This window comes from Protobothrops mucrosquamatus, unplaced genomic scaffold (assembly GCF_001527695.2).
Source record: "Protobothrops mucrosquamatus isolate PMUCROS unplaced genomic scaffold, P.Mucros_1.0 scaffold342, whole genome shotgun sequence".
NCBI lineage: Eukaryota > Metazoa > Chordata > Lepidosauria > Squamata > Viperidae > Protobothrops > Protobothrops mucrosquamatus.
This window is the reverse complement of record NW_015386679.1, coordinates 170,471-184,297: the sequence shown is the minus strand read 5'-3', so window position 1 is coordinate 184,297 and position 13,827 is coordinate 170,471. Positions and strand designations below refer to the sequence as shown.

The window sequence follows — 13,827 nt, the reverse complement described above, 5'->3', positions numbered from 1 at the left end:
ACCTTGATGGTCCTGGAAATGGATTTTACTGGGCTTCCCTTATAAAGCTTTTCATATTCATCTCCATCTTGATTTCTTTCTTGTACCTGTGGAAGGAAAAATCAGCACTCTTGCTTATGATGGGCGAAACCCCTAGTGAGGTTGATCCTTAGAGACAGACTCCAGGAGAAAATGTTTTTGAGACCGGGAATGGTGTTGTGCATGTATGTTTTCAGCCACAGCGTAGCCAACCTTCCGCTCTTAGGTTCTGTCATGCCTTCCTCATCTTCCTTTTGCTTTCCTCACTTTTAAGCGTTTTGCTGTATCACTGTTTTGTTTTTCAAATCAGTATTATATGAATGTAAATATTATGCATTGGTGTACATAAAATAATTTTAGTAAAATTTATCAAAGTTTCTGTCTCAAGATTTTTTTAATGTCTTTGTCAACTAGTTTGGGGTGTTTTTTTTTTTTAAAGGTAACATCGGTTGGCATTTTTTTCTTTGCTGTCTTACACCATCAATTCTTTCAGAGTGAAATTGCAAGCTCAGATTGATTTTGCATTGCTTATCTGCATAAAATTTCTGCCCTTGAGCTCTGTTGGCTGGCTCCTTAGTCTAAGTCAAAAGACTGGACATGGTAGCTGTTTCTTCCCGGGTGAGTGCAGCGGATTCTCTTGCCTGGTGGCGCCTGTCTTTCAGTGTAAATTCTGTGCCAATTATGGAAGGTATGAAATAGATTTCCTGAGCCACATGAATAACAAGGAGCCAGCCCCTTTGATTATTTCATCTCATAAGGCCATGAAATAGCTAGAAGGGGTTGACTAGATCCTTAAGGACAGAACTGGAAATTAGAAAAATAACAAGCATACTATCCGATTTTAAATAAAAAGGGGAAATCCAGGGATAGCTGCTCCATGATTCAGTGCTGAACTTAGCTATTCAGTGACACTGGGAAGCCTCTTGTTGGAGGAGGTTAAATGGAATGTTCACATTTAAAGAGGCTGGAGAAACAGTTGCCCTCTGGAATCTTCCAACGGAGAAGACCCGTAGGAGGGAAATGGTGGTTGGATCGGTGGTGGGTTCATTCCTGGCTTGCCTCTTGGCTACTGTGATCTTTACAAGGTTCATCCAGAACAACTGAGAAGAGGAAGGATCCAAAGCTCTTGAGATGTCCCCTCTTTTCCTGCTGTCCTCTCCGTTTTAGCTCTCTTCGTTAAATAAAGATGGCCACAGGGCCAGAAAGCGGACCTGCCTGAAGAATCTTGATGGCTCAAGCAAGTGATGGTGATAGCCATTGTTTTTTGGGGCATCGATGAACTGAAGTAAGCTCTCACAAAATTAACGGACTCACAGAAAACAAACAAACCCTTGACTTTTTTCCATTGGACGTCCACATCAATCTCACCTCCGCTCCAAGCTAAGCATGTGTGAAACACAACACAGCTGAATCATGACAAATGCAGGTAGACATCTTAGGTGCTGTTTTTTCCTCCCATTGGCAACCTGCATTGTGTTGGTGGTCTTTACCTTTTCCACCGTCCATTGCAGCTCATTGCTTCCTCCAGCATATCCCTCTTATGAGGTGATAATCCCACAACGGTTAGCAGCCCAAGGAGTGAAGACAAAGAAGGATGAAATATCTTACATCATCAAGGCAGCAGCAAGGGATTACATCATCCGGCTCAAACCCTCAAAGCATTTGCTGGCTAAAAACTTCCCAATCTTCACATATAATTCGAAGGGGGAACGCGTTGAGAGCCATCCCAACGTGCCAACTGAATGCTACTATCAAGGTTACATTGAAGGTATCGTTGATTCGCTTGCAGTTCTTAGGACCTGCCTTGGTCTCACTGGTTTGTTGAAAATTGGTGCGAGAGTGTACGGTATTGAGCCTCTGCAGAATTCCCCTGCCTTTCAACACCTTCTCTACCCCTCCGAAGTATCACAGCCTATTTTCTCATCATACAAAACGGGAGTGGGAAGAACAAAGCACCAAGCAAAAAATCTGCGGAACAGACAAACCAGAGCGATATACAATTATCTCCAGTATGAAGATTTCCCCAAATATATTGAACTGTATATTGTAGTGGACAAAAACGTATTTGCCCAAGAAGCAAATAATGTTAGCAGAGTGCAAACTGTAGTGTTGGATCTGGTGAACATTGCAGATGCCACCTTTGAGGCTCTCAAGACAAACATTGTTCTAGTTGGACTTGAGATCTGGACTGAAAAGAACTTAATAGATATTTCTACAGATATCACAGAAGTTCTTCAAAGATTCAATAAGTGGAGAATAACCAGCTCGGTCAACAGGACAGCGTATGACACAGCCTTCTTGTTCCTTCAACAGGCTTTTAAAAATGTCTTCGGAAAGTCCTATCACTCTGCTATTTGTGAGCCCCATTTTTCAGCAGGAGTCCAAGTCTACTTCCAGAACGAGGCGGCCCGCTTCGCAAGGGGATTTTCTCATGAGTTGGCCTCTCATATTGGATTGGATCACGACGGCTCCGACTGTGTCTGTGGCAACGCTGAAAGCTGCATTATGCACACGTACCACGCCTCTGTTAACCGGTTCAGTAACTGCAGCATTTTGAATTTCTTAGAACTTCACGAACAGGGTCTCTTGGATTGCTTGCTAAATGTTCCTAAGATACATTCCAGATTTCAGCATTGTGGGAACGGGGTTCTGGATATGGGCGAAGAGTGTGATTGCGGGGGACCAACCACGTGCGTACATGATCCTTGCTGCAGTTCTGATTGTCGTTTGAAGACAAATGTCTTTTGTGGGGCAGGACAGTGTTGCCGAAAATGTATGCTTGTTCCCAAAGGAGAAGTCTGTCGGGCTAAAGTCAGCGAATGTGATCTCCCTGAATACTGTAATGGTAAATCCGCACAGTGCCCCAAGGACTTGTATGTGCAGGACGGAACACCCTGCAGCAAATATTCTTCTTACTGTTACAAAAAGAGGTGCTGGAATCACGATTTCTTGTGCCACAGAATCTTTAAAGGACAATCCAAAACAGCTCCGGAGAGTTGCTACCTCGGTCTGAACACCCTCGGAACTCCCTACGGCAACTGTGGCAGTGATCCTTCCACGAAGGAATATTTGAAATGCCATCCCAAGGACAGTATGTGTGGGAGAATACACTGTGTAAATGTGAAATCTATGCCTGACGTGAACGATATGGTGGTCCATAAGAATTTAGTGCGGGGAACGCTCTGCTGGAGCGTTTCGCATCCTGGCGAAATCCATCACCAGGACATTGGGACTGTTCCTAATGGCATCGTGTGTGACCCGTACAAACTGTGCATCAATCGCACCTGCATCTCCAAAGCCCTACTTAACTCGAGCTGCGACCCACGGAAAACCTGCCAAAGCAGAGGTGTTTGCAACAACCTTCACAAATGCCACTGCAACAGTGGATGGGCCCCTCCGAACTGCAATCATTGGGGTGCTGGAGGGAGCATTGATGGAGGGTTTCCTGTGGTCGCCTGGGGCAACTCCTTAGCCAAGTACGTTCTGGGAACTGTTATTCCTTTTTCCATGTTAATTATCGCTGCTATTCTTGTGGTCCTTCCGAAAGTGCGGGAACTCCTGGGACCGGTTTTCAGGTGGTGGAAAACCTCCACGAAGAAAGCACTGAATCACCCCCAAAATACAGACACCGAGGTAAGGCTGCCAGTTGGGGCTCCCTAGAAAGCCCACAGAAATTCGCTCCAAAAATTATCTTCTGTAATTTCTTGCAACATCTAATAATCATAAAATCAGCAGTGGGTCATTGTTCAAATAATACTCAGAACTTTCCAAGATGGAAAAGAGCACTGAGAGCAAAAACCGAATGGCTGTGCTAAGGTAGTCTAGGTCGCCGCAAAACATCAAATCGAATGCCATACTCTCCACTATTGGGAAAGGGAAAGGGGGTGAGGGCAAGGATTAAAATCACTTACAGATCAAACTTGTGAATTTGCCAGCTAAACAATGTCTCTTCTTAAACGTCTCAGAATGTCAGGAAGTGCGGGAGGCAGGAATTTATTCCGTATGACTCCATAGAGGTTTGTGAAGAATAGATCATCTGTTCTCGGTTAGGAAAGGAATAAGATGGGCTCCAGCAAAATTCCCATTCCTTGGGTGCCACCAAAAGAAGATCTAACTCTAATCATGCTGGCTAAGATCATCTATTCAGTGTACTCGTCTCTGCATTGAGGGTGAAGGGATCTTAGGGTGGATTGGAAAGGATTCCTGGGACACCTTGAAAAAGGAAAATAAAATTGTGCAGCTGAGCTTTTTCAGTTTTGACGGGGGTTTTAGGGTGGGGGGGGATTTTTGGAAGCTATGACATTGGTGTCAGTTGTGATCAACAGGGGACATTATTTCTGTGTAGAATTTTTTGTAGGTGTTAAAACAGTAGTAAGATAAGGAAAGTGTGCTTTTTAGCAATCCTGGAATCTAAACGAACAGAAATCCACCCATACGCTTGCTTTTATGTTTTACTGTTTGGCAGGAAGCTGTAAAATATTCCACCAGCAGCACTGAAATAAAAGGATAATTTCCAGGGTGGTCACACCACACTGCAGCCATTCCAGATCTCAGTGATGCTGTGTCCTGTTCTTTGGGAAATCCTGGGAAAACTGTCTCATGGGGAAAATATGATACAATCTAAAAAGTCAGTCCTCTCCACCCTATCCAATTTTCATTTCCCTCAAATAAATAGTGATTATTTAAATTTAAAGAGTCTTTCAGTTTCTTCTTGCCCAATTGCACTTTAATTCTCTCAAAGTTCTTCCAAGCTCTCTCTTTAAGTTCACCCATCTGCCACTGACTCGTTTTGACAGCCATATTTTCTCAGAGAGGCTGTGAATGAGCTAGCTTCAGGGCCATGGGTTCAACCTCCTCTGTGCAGGATCTAAAAAGTCTAGCTGGCATTGCTGAGAAAAGAGCCTCGTGGCACGACAGGGGTGGAAGGAGAGAGACCAAATGGTCCATTTCCCGTTCATAACACTGTCATTGTTGAAGGAGAAGGGGGCTTAGCCACTGTCTGGATACGGGCTGGGAGTGTGCTGGCATAGAACCTCTTCTGGGAACGCAGGAGGGGCGTCTGGGTGTTGACGTCACGGCAAGCCTTGCGTTTCACACAGTGGAACATGTGCTGAGTCCAGCCGTAAACCACACAGTTCAGGAACCCCTGGGAAGATGCGGTCAGGGCCTGAGTGGAGAAGGGAAGATGCTCAAGTGAGGTGGCTGCAATCAGGAGTTGTCTGGGGCAGTCAGGAAGAAGCAACAAAGAGACCAAAATTCCCACTAAAAGTTAGTCACCCAACCAGCATTGGGCAATGAGTTCTGCACACGAAGAGAAGGTGCCCCGTGGGCTCTTCTGGGTGTGCACGGCTGAAGAGATGCTTACCTCTAGAATATAAAGGGCCATGTAAACACTGGCGTTGTCCATACGTGCCAGCTTGACTATAGCAAGGATAAAGGCTGTAGGTGGAAGAAACAGGAGAAGATCAGTAACATGGATGGTATGACTAGCAACCACATCTCTGCATATATTATTTTTTTTAATAATTCACTTTTGATGGGTCCTGGCCTCCAATAAGTGGCTATCTGGAGGAACCCACTTCCAAACAGACATGTGGAGGGCTGTCTCTTTGCCAGGAAGCAACGTTCCTTGGTCTTCCCTTACCTGGCCCCCAGCAGCAGAAAAATACCACGGGGTACAGAATCACGGCTTGCTCGACCACCTTCAGCATCGCCCACTGTTGATCACCGACGTAGCCCATCGAGTTCACAAACCGCTTGTACAAGGTCCTGGCTCGGATGAGCAAGCTCTAAAGAAGGAGCAAGGGTCGACACAAGGCCTGAGCGACCTGCTCGTGCCTGAAGGAGGAGAGTGTGGGAGGGAGGAAGCTGGGATGGGATTCCTGCTTCACTTTGAACCCTTGGGAGGAACTGAATATAGGTTTATTCATTCCTCCAGGCCATGGGTAACTTAACCATGGTTTGTTGGTTAAACTACACCTGACTGAGCTTGCACAAGACAACAAAGCCTAAACCATGGCTTCCAAACCACCGAGTTAGTTTCCACATCGCTTTAAGCCAAAACTAAGTCATGTATTATAAGGGCTTGTGTGAATCAGGCCACTGACAGCCTCTCTTGCTCTAATTTATCCCAAAGTCCTCGCATAACTAAAATCAGCAACCAGCCAATCTAAGAGGTGCCTGGCCAGCAATTCAAGAGTTTCTATTGTTTTGCCTTGGATTTTCCCTCCAGAGAATCTGTGCTTATTCTGAAGTTCATCTGTTTACCATTAGGGAACAAAAACAAGCTCAGATATATTCGAGAAGCTAGACTCCGGGGTGTGGAAACTCAGTTCCACATGTGGTCAGAGTGTGATGCATTAAATCGGTGTTATGAAACTGTTTGCTCGAACTTGCAAGGAATGCAGCAGCAGTTGGAAGACAGCAAAGGTTAAGCATCAGGGTTGGGAAAAGAAGTGTGATTTGTGGGCTTCTCAACTGAAAGCAGGTACACCTCTCCTGCACTTCCCCCTCCAGTAAGTGCTGAAGGGCTTTCAGCAAGAGGAGGAGATGCACCTCTTGGGGTGCTTCTTACCAGAATTGCAAGGAAGCTGACTACAAACGAGACCAGGAAAACTCCAGTGCTGTACAAACACAACGCGGCGCAGGTGACCTGCTGAGAGCTGGCGCTGAGCACGTTTCCCATGTGCAACAGGAGGCACCTGTGGGCCAAAGGGAAGCAGAGGAGTGAGCCCGGGAGGTGGGGTGCGTCGCTGAAGGGTCAGGCTGGGTCCAAACCTCTTCTGAAAAGAAAGGCTGGTTCCGCTAAGAGGCCTCTGGGAACCCTTGGCCACCGTAGGACAAAGCCTCAGCTCAGGTAGCTGCCCTCCCTGGCTTTCCATGCTCGGCAAAGGGTACTGTATTCAGGTTGTCCTACCCGTGTTCTGAGGTGACGTTCTGAGAACACTGAAAGTAGTTGCCGAGTCCCAAAACGGGCACCATCAGGAGGACCGGGATGAGACTGGAAGGGAAAAGAGAGGTCAAGAACCCCCAGAGAAGAGTCCGGCTCACCTTCCAGGGAGCTGCACTCACTGGCCCAAATAGCAAGGGTCTGGCCCTATCAAACTGGGGAGCTCACCCCGGTTTCTCCAAGTGAGGTAGCAAGATCCACTGCCTCCCCTCCCTCCCCCCGACCCCATTTCCTCCGAATCGAGCGGCATTGGGGAGATGAATCTTACCTAGAGGAAATGATGGCTATTCGGCCCAGGTGATTTGAATAGCTCAACATCTACGAAAGGAGGAAAGGGGAGACACCAGGATTTAGCTCCACAATTTGAAGTTTGTGCTGAAGATTCAGGAGTTACAACTTGGAATGGATCTTTTTTTTAAAAAAAAGCGGATGCGGGAAAGGGGAAATAAAACGTGTACAGATACTTCCATGAAATTGTTTGGGGAGGGGGGGGGACTCTTAAAAATTTAGCATTTAAGCATGGGGGATTGTTGGTGTGTTAGTTTCAAATGAGACTGTGCTTACAACAATGAAATTTAAAACCTTGAAGGTGAACCAGGGTTGGACCAATCGAGGTTTAATTCTCTACCTGGTACATCCTGCACATATTGATGTGTAATTTATTTCACTGGCATGCGCGCATGCATCCACACACAGAGGGAGAAATATCCTTCTTTCCTGCAAACAGCATATTCTAATCTTATGACACATTTCTTCAAGCCCTTAAAGCAGGGGTGTCAAACTCGCAATGTCGTGTGACGTGTCGCGACGTATCGTGACTTTTTTCCCATTGCCGGCAATGGGGTGGGCGCGGTTTCGGCATGACGCATCCGGACCGCAAGCTGGCAGTTTGACACCCCTGCCTTAAAGGGTGGAGTTTTGAAATAATGCTGGAATTGACTAGATGGTTGAAGTGACCTCACAAGGATTGTCTGGGGACAGGATGTGCTGTTCCAGGATGAGTTCTGTCCTTCTGGTGAAGTGGGTGGCAATGGAGACTAGACTAACACATCTGCCCCTCCTGCCACGCTTTCTCTTCAAATTCATAAGGGCTTCCTGGCACAAGCATTATTCCAAACAAACATCAGCAATTAGCCAGGGTTTTCAAAGGGCGTGGCAAGCTCTTTCTTTGAGCCCCTGCCTAGAGGCTGGCCCTGACGGTTGAGAAGGTCTGTGGTGCTTGAAAGGGTTTCCACTGGAGATTTCAAAATGTTTTTGAAAGAATTAAAAAAAGTGATTGAGAGTCCATTCTGTCTAGGACACATACTGTTTTCCTTGGTTCTGCTCTCCTCTTGATCAAGCAGGCATTGACGAAGGCCTCGTACAACCCACAAAACCTGCTGATCCTGTTCAGGTAGGAGCCAAAGTGGAAGCAGGAAGGGTGTGGCCTTCTCTGGAGTAAATCGAAGGCCCTCCAAATCTCAAAGGCCTCCACACCAGAGTCATCATTTCAACTGGATTCAATTTCTTGGATTTTCATGCAATTCAGTCAGCTTTGGTCCTGCCCTTGTTGGCTTCTGCCTGGCTCAGCCTAATTGTTGGAGTTTGTCCTCCAGCACACCCTGTGACGTCCACAGGTACAAGGTGAGCAGATCTCAAGCCCTTCCTTCCCACCATCACAAACATGCTTTTGTGCTCCTCTTATTCTCACCCTACCAGGCATCTTCCTTCCTTAAACCTTGTTAAGAACTTCTTCCATCTTCTGGAATCAGCCGTGTTCTTCTACCCTAGCCTTCAGACCTTCCAAAGTCAGCAATAAAGCCCATGCTGAAAAGATGCTCAATAGCTATCTATTGAGCTGGAAAACACAGGTTGGGTGAGAAATGCCCCACACCCACCTAATTCACGTCCCCTGTGACCCACGGGATTTTAAGTGTTTATTGGGGAGCAACAGAACTTGAACCGAGGGGAGTTAACTAGGTCCCTGAGTCCTTATTTTCCAGATTGAACCACCAACATCAGGCTGTGAGGCTCACAGGTGGAAAACCCCAAGTTCTGCCCTGTTCAATGGTCCATGGCCTTTAGCTCTCACTCAGAGGCCAATGCAATGATTTTCTAAAGACAACTATAACATGGTGCCTCTGGCTACCTGTTATGGCCATCTGTCCCTCAATTATATTTCTAAGTATGCAAAAATGCAACCAGGTTTCTAACTCAACCCATTTGGCTATCTTGCTGTTCTTCAGACAGCATATAAATATATTTTGGCTTCATTTGCAATGCACTTGGGGTCCAAATCATGCTTGGGTTTTTAAGCAGAGACGGGAACCGGCTTAGAGATATTCAAGTCACCATGAAAGCGCCATTTACCTGCGGCCTCTGGCTGTGTAAGTGCTGCTTGAATTTCTCTTTCAAATCCATGTAAAGCTGCCAAGTGTAATTAATTGTGTACAGAAAAGAGGCGACATAGAAGATCTGGAGAAGCAAAACAAACAAACAAGAACAAAGACTGTTGGTCCTCCGAATTTGCCTTTGGAAATCTGGAATAATTTGAGAACTGAACATGGCTGTTGGTTGAAGGGGGAGGAGGTAAGGAGGGGATGGCCAGGGGTGGCCCCTGTGCCTGTACACCCCCCCCCAGCTTCCTCTCCAACCTCCTCTATATTTCTGCTGTTGAAAGTAACCTTTTGCAGCTTTGATTTTGTCACTGAATTAAAATCCAAAAACAGCAACTATCACTGTACAAAGAGAGCAATTTAGGATGTGCCTCCACTTCTGGGTGTGGTTCTGTCCTTTTATATATTTGCACACAATTTGTATGTAGGGCTGTGATTTTCTGACTTTGTCACCAAGGATAAACAGTTCCAGAAGGAGCTGACAACCCCCCCCCCCCACTAAAGGCATATGTGAAGTTGGTTTTTCCATTTCAGATGGGAAGACTCACAGAAACAGGAAGGTGTAATTTCCTGGCAGGGCTGATGAAACGTGAAGTAGCGGTCCAAAATAACAAAACAAAATCACAACTTTTGCACATTCATTCTCCCGCGGTAAACAGTTGCTGGTGTTATTTTGTTTTTTAAAGGAAGCCTAATTCAGGAGAGCTATCCCAATGCATACGTAGTTTTTTCTGTGCTTAAAAGGATCCCAGAATGAACAAAGTCCTAAGACATCATTGCAGCCCCTCCCTTCCAGTTTCCACTCTGTTTTTCATCCACTAAATGTGGAAAATGTTGGATTTGTTTGTCCTATCAAGGTTAGTTTGTTACATAAATCATATTCTACAAGATTGACGAAACAAAATCTAATCCAGGAAAGCAAACGTTATCTGCAATAATACTGGGACATTTTATAAATAAGTATGCTTAAAATACCCCATAAAAACATCATAATGGTATACTTTATCTTCCCCAACCTTGTTTTGTGGTTTGTGTCCCCAGACAGCACACAAAACATGTTGGAAGAGAGTGAGGTTGGTCAAACTGAGTTAAATCTTTTTGCTGCTCTGATCTGTCCAGTAGATTTAGGGGTTAAGCAGGTCTTTGCTAACCCAAGTGACTGCCTCATTGCCTGATCATTAATATTTGCAAATGGATTTTGTATCTTGAGAGCTTTTCAAGTTCTCCAATACACCTGCCAAGACACACATGTTGTGAAACAGGCAAACACCAACTTCTCTTGAGAGGCAGCCAAAGGTAAACATTCAAAGGGATCAATACTCGAGAGGAACTTTGCTGTTTATTACACTGCTAATTGGCACAATAATCAACATTATGGGTAGATTACGGGACAGATTATAAAGCCATTTAACAAACAGGAGGAGGAAAAGCAACCAAACAGCACTAAATAAACAAGATTCCTGGTGGTTTGGAATCGCCTTTCTAAGAACAGGACCATTAAATGGTAACCTGGCCTCAAGAGGATAATCTTGGACCCAAACGTGCCTCACGAGCAAAGAAAAATGCACAACAGTGAGGAGAGGGATGCAAAAAAAGAGTTGGTAGCTTTGTAAGAAGCTGGCACTGTCATAATAGAGCAAAGAAAAAAAGGTTACTAATAATACAGGGTTTTTATATATCCAATAGTCAAATTAAAAGGGAAACACACAACTTTCTCTAATAGGCTCCCGTTCTGTTTGGGCTGCAAACCCCAGAATTTCCAGACCTTAGGCATGCTGGCTGAGAATTCTGGAGTCTTATTCCAACTCAGAAAAGTTACCGAGAAACTTCCAGAGAAAATTTTGCCTCTCCGCTCTGTATGTTCTTGATGTCGTTAACTTTAGTTTCTCTAAAGCTTTTACCCTGTCAACATGGCACGTCAACCCCAACCAACGCTCATCCAGCACAAAGACTGAGCAATTGGCAGCAGATGGAAGCAAGCAACTGGATTGCCTCTTCCCTATGCGGCTAGCCCACCAGCCCACACTGTATCGCACAGAGACCCCCTTTGGAGCCCACTTCCAAATTACACACTTTCCACCCCACCAAGGAGCTGGAGATCAACTTAGGTTTCACCTGTCCGGTGGCTTGCAAGTTGTAGCAAGTGTTGCCTTCTCCACTTGGGTGGGAGGGTTCTCTGCTATACAGAAGGGCCCCCGTGAGCCAGCACAACCCCAGAAAGAGATCGGAGAGGCTCAGGTAGACAAGAGGCCGCACCTGTGGAAGGATGAAAGCAACCATCACTCTGGTGATCCTTAGCCTTGCGTTCGGACAAAAATTGGAGATCTAAGGATGGATGGAAATGATGATCTGACCGTCTTGAGTTTCTCTTTCTCACGGCAAAGAGAATTGACCACACGCTGTCAACTCTAGAATGGGAAAGTGATTTCTTCCTCAGCTGTCTCATATCCAAATATACTGTCTCAGTTCAAAGTGTGTATTAGTAGAAGAGAGTGATAGGGAATAAATAAAACTGCTACTCTGCTATCCTAAAGTTGTCAGGATTCAAAAATACTGAGATGATAGATGATAGACAGACAGACAGACAGACAGACAGACAGATTTATTTATTTGGTGCTGCAAATTGGTGGTTATACTAGCTGGGCTGTAGGGCAACTGTAGATGTTTGGTGAACTTAAAGTAAATTATGGTTCAACCACCCAGCTTCTAATGTTAATATTTGTTTAATAACAAAGTGGAAAGGTATTTGAACACTGCAAACATTCCTTATGAAGCTCACTGCTCCTCCCCACTTAGTTCAGAAGGCACCATCTTGCTTACGGCCTTTCATCAGCAAAAGAATTTCCCTTACCTCGGGGGACCTGGCGCTGTTCTGGAATATGGTGTAGCCGATAATTGAGCTCGACCCCATGATGCTGTGGAAAGAAGGGGCAGATTGGCGGACTTAAAAGTTGCTAGCTTTGATATGTTTTTAGAGCTCATATGAGCCCAGCAAATTCCCGCTTAATAAACACAACACACACATTTTATTGCAACAAATGCAAAGTCAATTTAGTCCAAGAATGACTGGAAATAAAGACAAGAATGACCAACAAAAGCAAATAAACCATATAAATCCATGGCATTTTGCAATCCCAGAAAAGGGAGACATATACCTGGTAGCCCCTCCTAAAACCCCCAACCAGGTTATTTCCTGGCTGATCTCCTGGGAGATTCCCTTTTAGTCCCAGGATGTCTTAAGAGGGAAGGCTGCACGAAATACCTCAAAGTAGCCATGACAGCTTGGATCCAGTGGATGATGGCGAAAAACTAGGTGGGGAAAAGAGCGAAATTAGATAAGGCACATCCTTGCAAACAAGGCTGTTTGCAGGTTGCTTACCTGAGATCCTCTGGATGGATGCAGCCCACACTTGAAGTTGCGATGGGCAGGCCTTTTAGTCCCCCTCTGGGCATCTTTCTTTCCTTCCTCTGCCCAGCCAGGGCTCTTTGGAGCATCAGGAAGTATTTTCCATCTCTTTTTATTTTTTTATTCAGCATATCTCTATACCGCCCATCTTTTACCCAACCTGTGACCCTAGTATTCTTTGCACCCCAGACCTGGAACTGACCATCTCTTCTCAGGAATGACTGCAGCCAACTTATAGCAAGCTGGGATACTATGCAAAGGTAAGGAAATTGACCTCAGGATTCTGTGAAGTCTCTACCCCAGTGTTTCTCAACCTCAGGCAGTCTGTGATGTGTGTACTTCAACTCCCAGAAAGGAAGAAAATCTATCTGCTAAGAAAGGGAGGGAGGGAGGGAGGGAAGGAAACCTATCTGCTAGAGCATCTCTACAGGTTCTTCTTTGACTCACCTGAACCCTCTCCAAATCCTGAACAGCAGCCCCAGCGGCAAAGGAGCCCATGCTGGCCAGCCAAGCAAGGAGCTGCAGGCAGCAGCGACCGGGACCAGCCGTGGGCAGGCAGCTAGCCGACTGCCCATCCGGCTGCCTGCCTGCCCACCTTCCTCTTAGCTCCACCTCGTTGGTCCCGCCCCAGTTGCCAGCAGCGGATGGTGGGAGGCAGAGCAGGCTGGACTGAGTGGTCCAGCAGCCCGGTCTGTTTCCAAGAGGGAAAGAGGAGAGGAAAGAAAGAAAAAGATAAAATTGGAAGGCTGGAGATGAGGGAGGGAGAGAGAGAAAGAACCAAAACCAGAGCAGGGATGCAAAAGGAAATAAAACAGAAGATATGTGGTGGGGGGGGAAGGGACCCCTTTTTCAGCTGGTCTAGGTCCCGGCAGCTCCAGGCTCTTTGCTCAAGACACTCCAATTATTTTGACAGAATTAGCCAGGAAAGAGGCTTCCTGTCCCCCCCCCTTTTTTAATTACGGTACTTTCCTCTGGAAGAGTAAGCTCCCAAGGCGTGTCTAGGGAGGGGTTTCCCCACCCCAATTTAAATCCTGGTTTAAGCTAGCCCCTCCAGGCAGCCAGCACAGGGAACTGCAGCT

General features: G+C 45.9%; 2 protein-coding genes across 2 annotated transcripts; one reads left to right on the top strand and one right to left on the bottom strand.

The window, feature by feature from the left end:
- Window positions 1–615: 615 nt before the first annotated feature.
- On the top strand, window positions 616–4,528 carry LOC107286972 (disintegrin and metalloproteinase domain-containing protein 21-like). Its single transcript, XM_029284035.1, has 3 exons — window positions 616–706; window positions 1,547–3,651; window positions 4,484–4,528. The coding sequence occupies exons 1-3, from the start codon at window positions 616–618 to the stop codon at window positions 4,526–4,528; spliced, it is 2,241 nt and encodes a 746-aa protein (XP_029139868.1).
- Window positions 4,466–13,213, bottom strand: TMEM116 (transmembrane protein 116). Its single transcript, XM_029284034.1, has 11 exons — window positions 13,196–13,213; window positions 12,605–12,651; window positions 12,194–12,257; window positions 11,458–11,598; window positions 9,317–9,421; window positions 7,236–7,285; window positions 6,935–7,018; window positions 6,593–6,719; window positions 5,663–5,807; window positions 5,384–5,457; window positions 4,466–5,185 (listed from the first exon to the last, which is right to left on the bottom strand). The coding sequence occupies exons 2-11, from the start codon at window positions 12,616–12,618 to the stop codon at window positions 4,973–4,975; spliced, it is 1,017 nt and encodes a 338-aa protein (XP_029139867.1). The 5' UTR covers window positions 12,619–12,651; window positions 13,196–13,213; the 3' UTR covers window positions 4,466–4,972.
- Between the last annotated feature and the right edge of the window lie 614 nt (window positions 13,214–13,827).